The 16,383-nt window shown below is 40.4% G+C and overlaps 1 protein-coding gene across 1 annotated transcript; it reads left to right on the top strand.

Moving 5' to 3' along the window:
* Positions 1–6: 6 nt before the first annotated feature.
* FKBP14 (FKBP prolyl isomerase 14) lies at positions 7–8,130 on the top strand. Its single transcript, XM_010712834.3, has 4 exons — positions 7–273; positions 1,515–1,666; positions 3,868–3,995; positions 5,525–8,130. The coding sequence occupies exons 1-4, from the start codon at positions 80–82 to the stop codon at positions 5,681–5,683; spliced, it is 633 nt and encodes a 210-aa protein (XP_010711136.1). The 5' UTR covers positions 7–79; the 3' UTR covers positions 5,684–8,130.
* The last annotated feature ends 8,253 nt before the right edge of the window (positions 8,131–16,383 follow it).

Below are 16,383 nucleotides of genomic sequence, written 5' to 3'. Positions count from 1 at the left end.
CCGCCGTGCTGCCAGCAGTTGGCGGGCCATGGTGGGCTCGCGGCGCTGAGACGGGCGCTGGGTCCAGCGGCGAGGCGGAATGGCGGCGCTGCGGGCCGCCCTGCTGGGCGTCCTGCTGGGTTGCGCGGCCGCGGCCCTCATCCCCGCGGCCGACGTGAAGGTGGAGGTGCTGCAGAAGCCGTTCCTGTGCCACCGGAGGACCAAGTGGGGGGACATGATGCTGGTGCACTACGAGGGCTTCCTGCAGAGCGACGGCTCCATGTTCCACTCCACGTGAGTCTCGCGGGGCGAGCTTTGTGGACAGGATATATATATATATATATATACGTATACATATATGTCTATATGTGCACGGGTATATGTGTGCCCCTGTAAGTGTGCGGTGCAAGAGGATGAAACAAGCTAGGTGAGAGCTTTGCTATCACCTCAGCGCTACGAGCCAGGAAGCTTGCATCGCTGGCAGACACTGCTGCCTTTTAGATCCTGATGTGCTGTAAGTGATGTTCCTTACCCGGCCCAGACACATCGCATTCTGAGGGCAACTGCGATGCAAATACGAGGAGGAGCCTGCAAAGCACTTGCTAATGGTGCCTTTCCTGTAAAGCAATGGGGTGCTAACAGCGGGAGACGACGAGATGCCCGCGAGGCCGCAGGCTGCACTGGAATCACTTGTGGAACTCATTTTAAATAGCAACTAAAACAGACAACGTTTTGCATGTTCGCGGTCCTGCAAATGCAAATTAAAATCTCACTAATTTTCTCTTGTAGTTAACCCGCCTCTCTCAAAGGAGTTGTAGTGACGCTTTAAGTTTTTGCTGCTGACTAACTCCTGTAAGTGCTCTTATTTCGTGTTGGGCACCTTTCCTGCATGACTGGGAAATGCAACTTTGGGCTGTAGTTAAAACTCCGTGCCTGTCAATAGAATGGAAGTGGTTGTGTTGTACCACCTGGTTACATTTGGAAACGGGGTTGTCTGCCTGTTTTAAGTGTTCTGCATGCATTTATTTCTCTTTTTCTAGGCATCTGTTGTGTAGTCGTTTTTTCTTCCACTGGCTTTTTCAGAAGAGATGTGACTGACTCTTCTAAGCATGTTACAAGGTATATTGCAGTCATGGCCAAGCTGATTTGTGACTTGTGATTTACAGAGAGCGTACATAGCCTTGAACATGACTTCCAAGCACAAATGCCTTTCTAGTCTGATCAGTTTCAAAGCAAAATAAATGATCAGGAAAGTGAAGACAAGGATCCAGGTTGCTCAGCGTTGTCATGAGTGCACCCTGTATGTGCTGTTTCATTCCTTTGCAGTTCTTAAGGCTCCTTGTCATGCAAAACATAACTTCTAAGGACTTCTAAAAGTTTAGAACTTTCTTTTAAGAAATACCAGGATACCATATAAGCTTTCATTTTTTTTATTTTTTTTTATTGCATAAGTGTGAGCATCTTCCGTCTGTCCCATTTGCCTCTTATGGAACTTGCTGTTTAAAGATTAAGTGTTTTATTCCATTCTTTTCCAGTCACAAACATAACAATGGGCAACCTATGTGGTTTACACTTGGCATAAGAGAAGCCATCAAAGGCTGGGACAAAGGTTTGAAGGACATGTGTGTGGGAGAGAAGCGGAAGCTAACTATTCCACCAGCCCTTGCTTATGGAAAGGAAGGGAAAGGTAAAATGCCTGAACTCCTTCTCTTGCTTAAACTGTTTTTAATCTCTATTAATTTTACTGTTTTTGACCGAAGAGGTTAGCAAGTTTTCCATGTTGATATCATTAATTAAGGGAAATTATTGGAGTGGGGTGCTCTTTCTCGAAAACTTGTTTTCTGTAGAAAATACTCATTAAGTGTCTAAAGTGGTGAATGAAGGAGAAGAATTCATGGCAGCAGCTGTGCTGTACATTCTGAGTGTTACTTCTGTTAGTGCTGAGCTCAGCAGTGCTCTGCTTTATTATTTATTTTCAGTCAAGCTTCAAGTGGTTACTGTAGTTAACGCTTTGGCTGTTGCATCTGTGTTTGTGATAATAATTCTATGAATGTGCATGTGCAAGCCTCGCTCTTTTTTTGTGGGTTTCTTCTAGGAAGCTGAGGAACCTCCAGTTCTGCTCATCCTATTATGTTCTTAAATGTTTCAATGAAAACTCACCATTTATTTCTCCACATGGGGCACTTCATTCTTTCCCTCTTACAGCTTTGGGCAGCTGAGCCTGTTACCCAAAATAAGATATGTGGGAACATTAGCAGGCAAGCTGGTATCTATCAAAAATGTACTGAATGATGTGCAGGCAGATAAAAGCATGGCTTGTAATGTTTTCTCTCAACCTGTGTGCTGCTGGCAGTACTTTTCTCCCCTTTCAAACGTTTTCAGACAAACCCTTCTTTTAATGAGAAGGTCAAGACTGGAATGTGTGGTTAAATGAGTGACAGTTTAAATGATGCAGGAATGTTACTTTTTCTGCTTTATGCAGGGCACAGCTGTAAATTTTTTTCTACAAAAACAAATACTAAATGCTGTAGAGCTCACCTGGTAATTACAGGCCTAATTGCCTTCACTGAAGGCTAACTGTAGTGCTTCACATATTAAAGGCTTGCAAGCCTCACTTATATTTAATGCAAGAAGGCTGAACTAGTAAACACTGCTAGCTGCTGTGCTTTGGGAAAACACTGAAGTATTTGAACATACGAACCTTATGTTGCTGTGCTGTTGAAGACAGAATTCTGTTTTCTTTATACTTTCCACTGAACGCACAGGAGTTCACTAGCTTCCCACCTGGTGTCTTTCTTTCTCTCTGCCCTGAATGATGAGTCACATGCCTTATTCTGCAACTCTCAGGAAAAAAAATTACCTATATTCCAAACCCCAGGCAGGCCACTGTGGCCTGTATTTCCAGAAGATTCTGTACATTTATTCATCCTGGAGATCTATAAGCTTGTTAAATATATTCTGAACTGTAGCAACAAACATCACGGCTTCCAGACAGTTAAGTGAGGATTAATTTTCTCCTTATTATTTCAAGGCATGCAAGTATTTTTGGAGTGCTTCTATCCAATATAGAAATAGAGAGGTTAAATAGGACCAAATGTCAGAGGAGCAAAGTTCAGTGCTAAATAGTCTTTGACAGTAGCATCAGCCATTAGGGTGAGGATGTATCATGCTATTGAAAAAGCCAGAGACTGATACACTCCAAGGATGGTAATAATTAAATGTTCTCTGGCACTATCAGAAAATTATTAATGTATTGACTTGCATCAAAATGGAGTGATGTTAATAACCTTATGAGCTGGCTTATGTGCCCAGTTTCTGCTGTGTGTTTGGAAGTAGTTCAGTGCTTTTTGTGCCACAATTCAGAGACAGCCATAGGATACTGACGGCATTGCTGCCTTTCTGCTTTTCTTGTCAAGAAGTGCCAGGATACCACCTACAGAAGTAGCATTCAGTCCATCTGATGCACTACCTTCTTGCCTTGCTGTCCATTGGTCTGAGCTATGTACTGAAACAGTGACCACCTGACTTTATGGTCTGTTTCACTGCTTTCTGCTCAGACTTGGTCTGGCTCTATGTATGAAAAAGTGGTTCAAGAATCTTGTCTCATAAGTCTATGATGACAGTTACTGAATAGAAACTCACAAGAATACATGCTAGCCTTCAACAAAGCTGGTTCCATCTAAACTTGCACATGTGCTGCAAGGGCTGCTCAGGGTCTGAGCTACAATCTAAAATGGTTGTACTTAGTACTGTTACAGGTGCTCATTCATTTTGGCTCAAAATGCAGGTTACTTTGAAATAGTGGGGATTACTCTGAAGCATGTGGCTTTTATGGTGCACTAAGTGTGTATCTTCTTAACTTCTTTCTATGTTTACTGTTCTGCGCAGGAAAAATTCCACCTGAGAGCACACTGATCTTCAATATTGACCTTCTAGAAATTAGGAATGGACCCAGGTCTCATGAGTCGTTTCAAGAGATGGATCTTAATGATGACTGGAAGCTGTCCAAGCAAGAGGTGAGTGGGTTACTTTTCTTGCAAGCAAACTTAACAGAATTATGTAGTAAAAATGAAAAGATAAGGTAAAGCTTGGAAGCTTAACTTTCAATAAAACTAAGCTAAAGATGCACAGCTATGCTGTACCAAGCTGAGCCTTGGATCTTGAGCTGCTGAACTGGGGAGTTTACAAGTGGACTTTGCAAGCTGCGGCATAGGCATGTTATGGAAGTGTGCCCCACACTTATGGAAAACTTGATGAAATAAAATGTCTTAGAAATAAAACTTCAAGGTTTGGTTGTGGTTTTTTTTTTTTAGTTGCTGCTTTACTAATAAACTGGATTTTGAAGATCACCTACTGTAGAGCAGTCCTGTTTTGTAGCTTTCACTGCCTGAAGAACATCTATGGAGCACTAGTCTGCATTATTCTTCTTGTAGCCTTTTATTTTCAGGCTTCTGTTTTTACAGTATGTGGATGCTATCCATGAGAAGTTAGGATAAACCACTAAATTCATCAAATCGCCAAGACTAGGAAAGATCACCAAGGTCATCTAGTTCAACTGTCCACCTACCACCAATATTTCTTCACTAAACCATGTCCCTTAGTAATATGTCTAAAGATTGCTTGAGAACTTCCAGGGATAGTGACTTAACCACCTCCCTGGGCACCCATTCCAGCGCCATTTTTTATTTGGGACTGGTTCAGTTTGCCAGTCCCTAGGAGGGTTATCTTTTGTAATGCACAGCGGCTAAGCAGTGTCGGTGTTTCCAACATGCATATTAGAAACATGAGTAATGGCCATAACACAGACTGGAATGTGAAATGAATAAAACAGACCTGAAATGTGACCCATTTATCTTCCTGTTAACAGTCCACTCTTGCAGTTTCTGTTAAACAGGTTCTATCTATGTAACAAAGTGTTGCTATTAATATTCTGATAGAAAGCTTTGTGATTTAGAACACTTAGGCTCTTGGTAGTTAAACTCAGTAAAAATTGCTTGCCATTAGTAAATGGCTTGGTATACATAACTGTTCCAGGGCTCCATTCAAAAACTGCCTTGAGTCTATTTGCCCTTCAAAGCCTTGAGATTTCTAGTAATACATTGTAATGTGTTGCCGTTAGAGCAGTAAATGTAAAGATTATGGATAGATTTCTGTATCATCTTGGGGTTACTGTTTGGATTTACATCTGCTAGTTTGACAAATTGCTAAGATGTGAGAACGCTGTTTTTAGTTTCTGACCAATTGGTAGCTATAATTTCTGCCTACCTGTTCATACTTTACTACATAGACATCAGATGACATGCTTTCCTGGCACAATTTTCAGTCATACAATAAAGCCATGGCAACTAGTTTGCTAGCTTTATTGTCTTTCATCACCAAACAGGGCCAAAGAATCTAGTTAGACAAGTTTTATTCTATTGGTGGCATAGGAAGAAAGAGTTGGGATGGTAGTATTAAACCATTAATAGCTACCTGTCTCTTACATTCCAGTAATCAATTATTTTCTTAAACATGAAGACAGTAACTCTCAACTTTTGTCTAATAGGTGAAAATTTACCTGAAGAAAGAATTTGAGAAGCATGGAGCAGTGGTAAATGACACCCAGCATGATGCTTTGGTTGAAGACATATTTGATAAAGAAGATGAAGACAGTGATGGGTTTATATCTGCAAGGGAATTCACATACAAGCATGATGAGCTGTAGAAAAAGGATGACATAATTTTTTTGACACAAATGACAATGACTTAGACTGTCTGGTTCTCTTGTCGTCTTGACTCTGTGTGTTGGAGTTGACAGCTGCCACTGGCGGAAGAGAAACGATAAAACAAACCCACACTTTTTTATATTAAAAGAGAATTTCTGTTCTTTATGTAAAAAAAAAAAAATATTTTAAACTATTTGTAAGTTTGAAATTGTACTTACTGTTGTGCAACGAAGACTTGCACATTTTGTGTTTTTTAATTTTGTATTAACTTATTTTTTCAGAAATGAAACAAGGTTTCCAGGTATCAAACATCTTGGAAAATCAAAATCCGGTACAGTGCCTTTCTGAGCTTCATTTCTTCAGATCATATTCAGTGACTTTTACATATGACTTTTAGTCTCACTTAATCAGTTATTTGACCTTCTTTCTTATATGTTGCTGCTTGTAAAGCAGCGAGCTGGCATTGCTTGCTTTCTGCAGATTTTGAAAAGTTATACGAGAAAGCATCAACACCTTGTAAGACAGCTGAGAAAGTGATACAAAGCTGAATGAGAAGAATGGCTGTCCTATGCTGATTCTGATTTTCTGAAGGGAGAATACCAAAACTGTTTGCATCACTAAAGAAAAAAAAAACAGAAAAGTTGGAGTTAAATACCAGACCTTCTCATTTTCATATTAGCAGTGTTCTAGAAGATAATGTACTGTTTTCCAAATAGCAGTTTTGTTGTTCTGCAGAGGCAGTGTCCTTCACTTCCTTACATGCATTGTTTTGTGAAGAAATTACATTTTCTTCACCTCAGGTGTTGAGAGACAGCTAAAGAAAAAATTTAGCAATTTTTTTTTCCCCATTTTCAGAAAGGAGGGAGCATGCTAACATGCAGGTCAGTATGACCTGAAGAACACTTTGTGTTGCTTGCCAGCTTTGCTACTGCCTGAATTGTAGAATTTGTCTTGTTTTTTACACCTTTGCTGTATTTTCACCGGTAGCACAAAAGTTATCTGAGTCTTAAGTAATAAAGTGACTTTTTTAAAAAAGAAGAAATGTGAGGTAAACGTTCTGCTGCTGCATCTTTATGGGGTGGAGATGATGAGGATTTCAGCACTGTCTTGTGTGTTTGAACCCTCTGTAGAGAGGAAAAAGCTTAGATTTCATCCATGGGCCTGAATGAGTGGATGAGGTATCTCTTAGAAGAATTTAGCCTTTATTCTTCCAGCTCTAAAATGGGTTTTTGAACAGAATACTTGGATTTAAAAATACTGCCATGGGCTTTGTAGGGACATGAGGTAAACTGAATTGTATAAAATCAGTACTGCTGCATTATCCTAAGGCCAGGGGGAGGGGGGGGATTGCATTCAAGATTCTCAATTAGCTTGACAAAAATTTTCTCTGCAATCTAGCGTTGCATGTAAGTATTAGAAGACTGCTTTATTATAGACAGTAAGAATTTCTGTACAGTGATTGTGCTACATGAAGATATGCAGGGGTGGAGTTTCTGTGTTCCAGCATTTGGTATTTTATGGCATGTGGCTTACACAATGTGGAGTTTTTGTTTTAAACAGCTTTTTTCCCCCTCCTTCACAATGTCTAGTTTTCTTGAACCTATTTATTCTTTAGTTCTGTGGCAGTCACAGTAGAATGGCATAGGATGCTACTTCCAGTTGTTCTTATGCTTGTTGCCTGTCCTGGTTCTTGTGAGGAAATAATGAACAAATCATCTTACCAGTCATGAGTTTACGTAAACTTTTTTTTTCCCTTATTGCTCTAGAAAATTCGTCTTGCCTGACATTGTTTGTGTGCTGAGCATCTTGATTTCTCCTACGGTCACCAGAGCACTAGGCACTTGAGAGTAATTCATCGCATTTATATTGTTCACGTTCTGTTAGGGTAGGTGCCATATCAATTAGAGGTACCTGTCTTTCCCCATTAACTACATGGGGAGAATAGACAATTCTTGCATCCAAGGCCAAGAATGTCTAATGGGTTATAAAGTTGACTCTTAAGGCAGTACTGCTTAAGATTCAGGATCTGGTTGGTAACAGTCAACCAAACAGAATTACGATGTGTATGCTGCTGGGAAGAGTAGAATTGAGACTTGGAATGGGTACGTCAGGCTTTTAGATCATGTGCAGAATTTAGCATGCTCACTGAACATCTGGCTGGGAAATGAAAGCATAAAAGCATGAAATAAAACTTGACCCTGATTACTGGCCAAATACTTAAAATTTGAGCTTTTTTAATGGATACCAACCTACCTCTTTGGTGAAGGCCAAATGTTTTGCTTGTATTCAGTAGGAGTTTGGAGTCGGTGAATACTGTGAAATATGCATTATCTTCTGTTTAGATTTTTAAAATATTTCATAAAAATAACTTATACATAAAAGTAAACATATACTGTAGACAATTAATGCCAGCAGAGTATTAAAGCTGCAAGGCCAAGATGATTTATTTGGTGTGCTGTGCATAGATTTATGCAGAGTGAATGGGTTTTAATGCTTTTCTTGGTAGCTATGTTGCATTTCTGAGATTGAACTTAAAATTTTTTTAAAAGTGCAAAATCAGCAGCAGATTTCAGAAGCTGCTGCAACTTCATTACCATTTGCTGTCATTCAAGTCCTTCTGTGAAAATGAAGAGATTTCTTAGGAAATAACTGCCTGTCTTACCCTCAGCTGCGTCTGGCTGTTAATCCCTGGGGCATGCTGCTGCAGTGTCAGCAGGAGCCAGCTAGCTACCTACAGGAGAGCAGAGATGAGCAGCTGCTCTTTCTCTGATGGGAGAAGAGGTATTGGAACTTCAGTAGCACTCAGCAACTGGCTTCTGTGCAAACTGCAAGCTCTATTTCCATGAAGAAACAAACCTTTGCTGCTTGTCTGTAAGGTGCCGCACTTGAAAAAGTGGAGATGGCTCAACAGTGTTGTGAGCATGTACTGGATTGTTCGTCTTGCAGCCTGTAGCCTTCTTCCCGCATTTCTTGTTCTCTGGTTACAGAGAAAAACACTTTTTTTTTTTTTTTTTTTTTCCCCCACATACAGCAGTCTGTCATTCAGAGCTATGACCTAGCAATTACAATAGGAGTTGCTGTTTTGTGTACTTCAGAGCTCCTTTTATTTGAGTATCCTTGATAAGCCTTGCAGTGACACAAGAAGGCTTTTGGCAAAGCTTCAGGAACGGTGTTTACAGTCTGAGTGTTTTCTGAAGCTTTCTTCTCTGAAATCAACTGACACGGTAAATGGTGTTGAAGCTAAAGGAAATTGCTTTATTGGATTTCAAGTCTTTGCTTTTTAATACCTTATGTCTGTGCTATCAACAACATTTCTGATATTGAGGTGTTTATGATGGGGTCATAAAACTGCAGTGTGAAGTACATATTGCACTGCTATGATAATTTATTGTTCATGATACTTAGAACAAAAATGATCTATGGCATGTTTGAGAATTCCACGTAAAAATAGGTGTTATAAGTCAACCATTAAATTACAAGTGTTTTTGTCATATGTGCTCTCCAAACACAGTCTCTTGATCCAGAGATGTCAGCCTGAAATGGCAGGTATCAGCAGGGTGGAGAGAGCTCTCTGCTTTGGGATGTTAATGGGAAAAGGAGTGAAGCTAGAGCAAGTGTGATAAGGCACAGTAGAGTGATTTGAGAAATGCAGAAGGCTTTGTTTCCTCAATCCTTTGGCATCTGATTCCTTGGCAGAAAGCACTGGCAGCCACTGCTACAGGTAGTGCGCATTGAAAGGCAGCGGGTTCCTGATCTGACTTGGGTTAGAAATCGCTGCTTCGGCCGATTCTTTTTGTGGGTTCTACTCCTACCACGAAGTTTAATTCACACTTTCAAGGTTCATTAAAGAATATTCAGAATAGTTATTCTGAGTTTAATGTTGTCTTGAAAGTACTTCAGCCTCATTGTAAAGCTTTTGAAAAAGCAAAAACAAACCATGAAATAGAGCCAAAACAAACTTCTTATTTTCATCTAATCCTGGATAATTTTAGCTTTTCCTGAAAGCCAATCATAATGCTTATGTTCTGTGCCCTACTTTTCTCCTGGTGTTCAAGAAAAACAACTGTGACATAATGATCTTTCTTTAGCTATCCTGCTTCTGCTCTTATATCTGTGCTTGATTATGTCCAGTTTTTCTCGGGAAGTTAACTAAGAAGCTCAGTAAGAAGCTGCAGGGACAAAGACATCCGTGCTTAGCTTTCCCAACCTGCAATGAGCTCAGATGGGAAGATCTGTCATTGCATAATTTTAATTCCCAGAGCTTCCAGAGTTCCAAAAGTTGAGTGGTTTAGCTTTTACTTGATTTAGAAGCCTTGTGTTATTTTCTATCCTGAATGATATTTAAAAAAACAAACAAACAAAAAAAAACAACTTAATTTAGCTGAGAAATTTGCCACTAAGATATATGATAAACTGAAACTTCAGCATGTCAGGCAGATTATTTTGTGCAAGGTTTCTGAATACCCTGTTCTTGACGGAGGGTGAGAGTTTGTCCAGAGGCATGTGTCCTCTACTAGAGAAACAACAAAATCTCTGAAGGCTTACATTAAAAGCTTGCTGGCTTATTATTTACTAACTGGAATCTTTTTCATAATGTTGTTAGTAACACATCATGTATGTAGGAGGGATTTTAAGCAGATGTGCTGTGTATTCCTCAGCTCTGTCCTTGCGAAGGGCTGGACTGAGCCGTAAGTGGAAACCAGGGAAAGTGATGTTCTGGAGCTTTTGCACATGTACGCATGTTCGTTGTGGAGGTGGTTGCTTTATTTTCTTGTAACTGCTCTGCATCTTGACTAGGTAAACAATGAACAAAGACACTTGAAAAAATATTAGGGTTTATTTGGCTGCTGAAATCTGGTGTAGCCAACGCTTCAGAGCTTCTCAAATTTCATTTATGCTTTCCTCTAATTTAAAAATTCTGAGGCTGTTCCTACTACTGAGAGCTGCTCTTTATATTAGCTATGATGCTTCTAATTTCTAGTTTGTGTTGTGACGTGCTTAAGGAGATTAAATGATGCAGGATAATTGATTTCTCATCTGAGAGTCAGACTGAAAGCATTAAATCAATTCTGTCCTCTTACATTTTGTTGCCACTGAAATTTCTTTAAAGGAGCTGATGTTTCTTTCCCAGACTAATAAACTAGGTAATACCCATTTCTTTTGCACATGTGGCCTGCTGCCTCTTCGGAAGTAAACAGCACAGCTTAGCTCTGGTATCTTTGATCTGCTGGACTATGATTTTAGAGAACAGGTTTTCGTTCCATAAATGCAAAGCAAAATGCATTAGTGACTCCATGTCCAACTCTGGGTATGGAATCCATGTAGTTATACCTAACAGACTAACAGTAGCTTAAAGAAAATCCTGACTTTCTGGATTACTCTTAGCAGCTTGGAAAATACTGTTCTGTGCTCCTTCCTTTTAACAGAAGGATGCAAATGTAAATTGTTACTATTATTCCAGCCCTTAGAGCACATGCCATCTTGTCCTCATTGCTATTGTCACTAGTTGGGTTAAAATCTGGGAAACAGAAACAGCCAGTGTTAATTTGGTAGCAAGTCCTGCTATAGCAGGGCTTTACAGCCTCAAGCTGCCATTCACAAAGCAGTGGGGCTGTGTGAAGGCAGCCGTAACCTCTGCACCTTGCCTTTTCAGTAGGCAGCTGGGGGAGAGCAGTACAGAGGCAATGATGTCTCTAGATAACTAACTGAAGTGCTGTCAGCTAGGTCCTGCTGTCACACTGCAGCCCTAGGGTGTAAAGCTAAGCACAAGCCTGGGGAAAATAACCCTGGCAATGGGGGAGAATAGAAGAGAAAACAGAAAGGCAGGGGGACAGCTTGTTGTACCATCCCCCTTTTCTTGGCTGATAACACAGCCAAGGAAGCTTAAAAACTTTTGTGTAATTGATTGCTGACATTTCTTTGTTAAAATAAGTACATAATAGCATGCAACCAGTGTGAAATAGCAGAATTTGAACTGTGCACTATCTTCCCCACCACCTCTTCTCTGCCATTTTCCAGACATACATTATAGACGAGTCCTGTGGGCTCTTTTATGAGTGATAAATTCTGACTTGGGAATATTTTCCAAAATTTAAGCCCCCTGATGTGCAGAATAATAACAAAGGCTGCAGAAAAACATGCGTAGATGGGACGTGCCACTGTCCAGTGTCCCAGCGTATGGTGTGTATGGAATGGTGAAAAGTGGTTGCTGACACATGTTGGACTTGTAAGTGTACTCGGCAGACCTGTTGCTGTGGTAACTAATCAGAAGACTAACCTCCTCCAAATGAGTGCTGTTTGCATTGCACCAGATGGCTCATACATCACGTAGTGGCATTTTCTGTCCCTTTCATTACTGTTCAATCTTTTCTCTAAGTGCTGTGATTTAATTTGCAGCAATTTAGACACAAATTATTCAGATATGTGACATGCTAAAATACGATACAAACCTGCTTGGGTGGATGCAGCCAAAGATCTACTATTTCAATAATGATATATATAGAGAGAGCACATGGTTACCATAGCATATTGCTTGCAGAGAGAAGTAAGACCATTTTTTCAATTCATTGCTCTGCTACAAGCAGTTCTGCACAGGCAACATACTAACAATGAGAATACATATGAAGGCTAAGGATAATTTCATTAAAAATTCTGTATTTGTATTTTCTGATTTTTATCTGTTGGGTTTTTTTATAGTTTTTTGTTTTTATTACTGGCTTATTTTCTCAGAATGACAGATCTACTTCTTTCATCTACTTTGACTGTTTATTATTGTGAGCTACTGTCAAGAGATTCGGCCTAATTGTTACAGATTCTACTATAACTCACCTATAGTTGGTAGGCCTAGAGTTTTTCCTAAGTCAGTAATAATAAACACGTCTCATGATATCTTTAGAATTATGAAAATAAGTATGCTGTCACAGATCATTATACATCATAAATGTTCTAGTTTTCTTGTTTTAAAAATCAAGTGATAGACCAATGCTTTTTTGTAAATCCAATCATCACTCCAGGAAAAGGCAACCTTCTTCAATGGGTGTTTAGTTGTGTAGTTCAGTGCTGAGTCTGACAGGTCTGTGGACATCAAGCATGCCCTGAATCCTTGTGGTGTGCTGGCTTCTTCTGTCCCCATGACTCTGGTTAGCAGTTGTGCTTTATGTCACTTCTACAATGGAGAAATGAATTACTTTCTGTGTGCATGAGTAAGAACTGGGCATCTAAGCATACCATTGTGCCTGAGATGGCATCTTATGTACAGCTGCAGCCATTTACATAGCTTAATCTTCAATGGTATAATTGGATAAAGGGGGTGCACCCAGGATTTCTCCTATCTTTGTAATTCAAACAATCACTGAGCCCAGCAGATGTGATCTCTGTGTCAGAATATTGCACCTGCTGCACTCTGCCTTTGTTATGGACAAAACTCCCCGAGTGTGGGAGAAGTACTCTCAACTATCTGCACCAATCTCCTGACTATAAAAAAGAAACCAACGCCGAAGTACCACTGATAATTTCTGCTCTTTTAATTTGTGTTATGACATCGCAGCATCGCAGCTCATCTGAATTTACTGGCCTATGATATGACTATTATCCTAGGGGCTTCTGGGGTTTTTCAGTGTTACACAGAGTTAGCTCTTCTGCACTTAGGAGGATTTTTGCTTCTGTAACTAACTGCAAGTGGAGTCCATTAAGTTCAGTGGAATGCCTTTATGGTGACAGGTTTAGAATTCTGACTTAGCAGCAGGCTGCTAATTTTTCTCTGTACAACACTAACTCATCTGATTTTTTGTGCTCTGAAACAATGCTCCACCAGAGAGGACAAGGCTAAGATAGTGGCTTGAAATATCAGAAAAGAATACCAACACAAGGGATTTACTGGCTGAACTCACCTTTCAGAAAAACATATTGTGGTGCATTTTCATATCTGATTTAAACACCTAAGTGGTCTTTTTTGTTGTCTGCATTAAGCTAACTTGTTTCCTTCTAAACAGTGCTGAAAAAAAAGTCATTTAATTGACCGTATGTATGCCTGCATGTCTGCTCTCTCAAATTTCCTTTGCAAACTATTTTCCTCTGGAGGAATCAAATGTATTAGTAAGGAAGCTGGATACTAGTTCTGCTGAATAGGCTTTGATCTCCAACTGAGAATGTGTTTAAAGACAAACAAACAGTGACTTAAGCTGTGTGTTGCTTTGGTTGGTTAGTTTTCCCACACATAAAAAAAACAAACAAAAAAACAAACAAAAAAACAGAACAAAGGTTTTTTAAAATTTCTGTTCTGTAAAGATGTGTCCTTCCTGTGTTCCTTCAATGTTGCATTTTTTCATATCCATAAGTTCTGATGTCATTATATTAAATGTGATGAACAAATAATAGATGAACATCATGGTTTTGTCCTAACCATAATAGTTTTATATTTTTTGTTTATGCAGCGATCTCCATTCAGAGGTTTCAAAGATGCAGCTGTAACTGAAAGCTCTCTCCATTTCATTTTCTTCATTTCATTTATGAGGCAATTTAATTGCCATGAGGTTAACAAGCAGTAGGCTTATGGCAGAACCGCTCCCCTGATTGCCGGGACTGTGCTCTAACCACTCATCCTTGCTGCTTTACACAGTTCATGACAGCTTACACAGAAAAGAAGCATCAAGGATTTCTGTGTAGCCAGTGTTCAGTCATTCAGTAGACAGTCTAATAATTCTTAGGTAGATTATACTCAGCCATAATCATCTCTAGAGTAATTAGGAGAACAGACTTAGTCATGTAAGTGAGCATAATATGGGCAATGTAAGTGGTGTGTTATAGGATATAATTTAAAATTCCTTTTAAATTGCACCTGCTCTTTTCTTTTGCTATCTTTCCGCTTCTGAGAAGCGAGCTGACTGTGATCATCCTTGATGTAATTCCAGAGCAAGGAATTTGGATTGTTATGTTTAAATGAACTTATTACAATTAAACTGGTATAAACTCCTCAGCTTTTCGGTATTGATTCAAATCACCTTACAGTCAGGTGTTTCAAGTAGGAAGTATCCAGCCTCTTTTTCTATTGCACGATATCTTAAACTGTAATTCTGATCACAGCAAACAGTTCAGCGCAGGAAATCAAAGGTCTTATCTAAAATACACGATGGAAAATCTTGGAGTATCAAGAGCTCCACGAAGGTATTAATTGGGCCTGTGTTTAAATCAAGAGCACTGAGCTTAAGCGGTGACTTCTATTAGTCTCTATTCAGGTTGCTAATATACTCAAAGAAATGTACAGATGGCACAGCATTTTTCATTCACTGAAATTTAAAGTGTGAACAGCAATTATTTATTATTTATTTTATTTGTTACTAATTATTTATTTGTTACTAATGAAGATGCAACTTCTAGTCTGCAATGTGCAAAGCTTACCCATAATTTCTGAACCCACGCAGACTCATGGATCCATGTTGCTTAAGGTGGTGAGAGGAAGTTTCTGCCTCTGTGTATGGTTCCAGAATTTTTCCTTCTGAATTTTCTTTTCATATGAGATACTGTATACAGAACCTGTCTGCCTTTTTGACTTTCCTTTGTCAGGTTATTAAACTAGATCTAGTGGTCTACTGAGCAATGTGATATTCAAGTGTCTTGATTCCCACCTTGAAGAGGCGAATGACTTGCACTTATTCAAGTTGAAAGTGACTGTTGGTCCTGTGGCTTTTGTGGTGATTCATTCTGCAGATCTGTTAGGCTAGCCTGGATCATGTTAATGATTCTGGCTACTGAAAAGGGATAGGAACTGCTTAGTAAGGAAATTGGACTAGATGAGCTCCAGAGGTACCTTCCAACCCCTATGATTCTGTGAAATGTCCTGAGGAATCCAGCTCTGATCAGAAAACTGTGCAGCAGTAGGGAGCACATCATGACAAGGAACTAGTCGGCATTAAGTTCTGCTTGCTGAAAGCATAAAACCTGCGATAGGAGACAATCATTGAGAATAAACCTCTTGATCTGGGGCATAAAGCTCTTCTATAAATTTCTGTATTTTCTGGGCCTTCCCCAGATTCTACACTGGTACACAAGCTTTGCATCTCTTACTTCCTTCTGCTCTTTGGCTGGAAAACTCTAGTTGTTGATGCTCTATTTTTTTCTGCCTTTTGGTTCATCCTCATCTTTCTGTCCTTCTTTCCAACTTTCTTTCAGCCTTTCCATCCTCCTAGCAGACATGGCAGCCTCTTCTGCACACTGAATGTCTGGGCTGGAGATGATGCGGCTCCTACTGCCTCAATTGGGGCCGGTTTGGCAGACAGGGCAAGATATCTGATCCCTGCACTGAGGATGAGGTAAGCTGTGCCCCGTACTGGGCCTCAGAGGGATGGATGCTCAGGACCACGGAGCTGGCAGGTCCTCGGGATTCAGCTACTGGAGGGGTGACAGCCCACTGTGCCACGTCCCTTCAGGCCAGCCGAAAAGCCCCGATCTCGAGGCCATCCTCCCATCTTCATCAAGTGTGCGAGCCGGCAGGACGGGCGAGGACGCGTGGGCAGCTCTGTACCCAAGCACGGCAAACGCGGCCAACTCTTCCAGGCGCCATTTTCGTGGCCCCTCCGTGGCGTCGGTGGGACCCCCGGCGGCGGCCGCGAGGAGCCGCTGCGCTCCCTCACACGGGGGCGTGGGAAGACCGCCGTTATCGCAGAGCCGGTGCTGAGGACGGAGCCGACAGGCCCGGCTGCCG

The sequence above is a fragment of the Meleagris gallopavo genome, chromosome 6 (genome assembly GCF_000146605.3).
Source record: "Meleagris gallopavo isolate NT-WF06-2002-E0010 breed Aviagen turkey brand Nicholas breeding stock chromosome 6, Turkey_5.1, whole genome shotgun sequence".
NCBI lineage: Eukaryota > Metazoa > Chordata > Aves > Galliformes > Phasianidae > Meleagris > Meleagris gallopavo.
The sequence above is the reverse complement of the archived record's forward strand: the minus strand, read 5'-3'. Positions and strand labels throughout refer to the sequence as shown.

Coding starts and splice junctions, on each gene's coding strand:
- FKBP14 (XM_010712834.3), top strand. CDS start 80: ATGGCGGCGCTGCGGGCCGCCCTGCTGGGCGTCCTGCTGGGTTGCGCG. Junction 1,667..3,867: donor TTATGGAAAGGAAGGGAAAG/GTAAAATGCCTG, acceptor TGTTCTGCGCAG/GAAAAATTCCACCTGAGAGC. Junction 3,996..5,524: donor GGAAGCTGTCCAAGCAAGAG/GTGAGTGGGTTA, acceptor TTTGTCTAATAG/GTGAAAATTTACCTGAAGAA.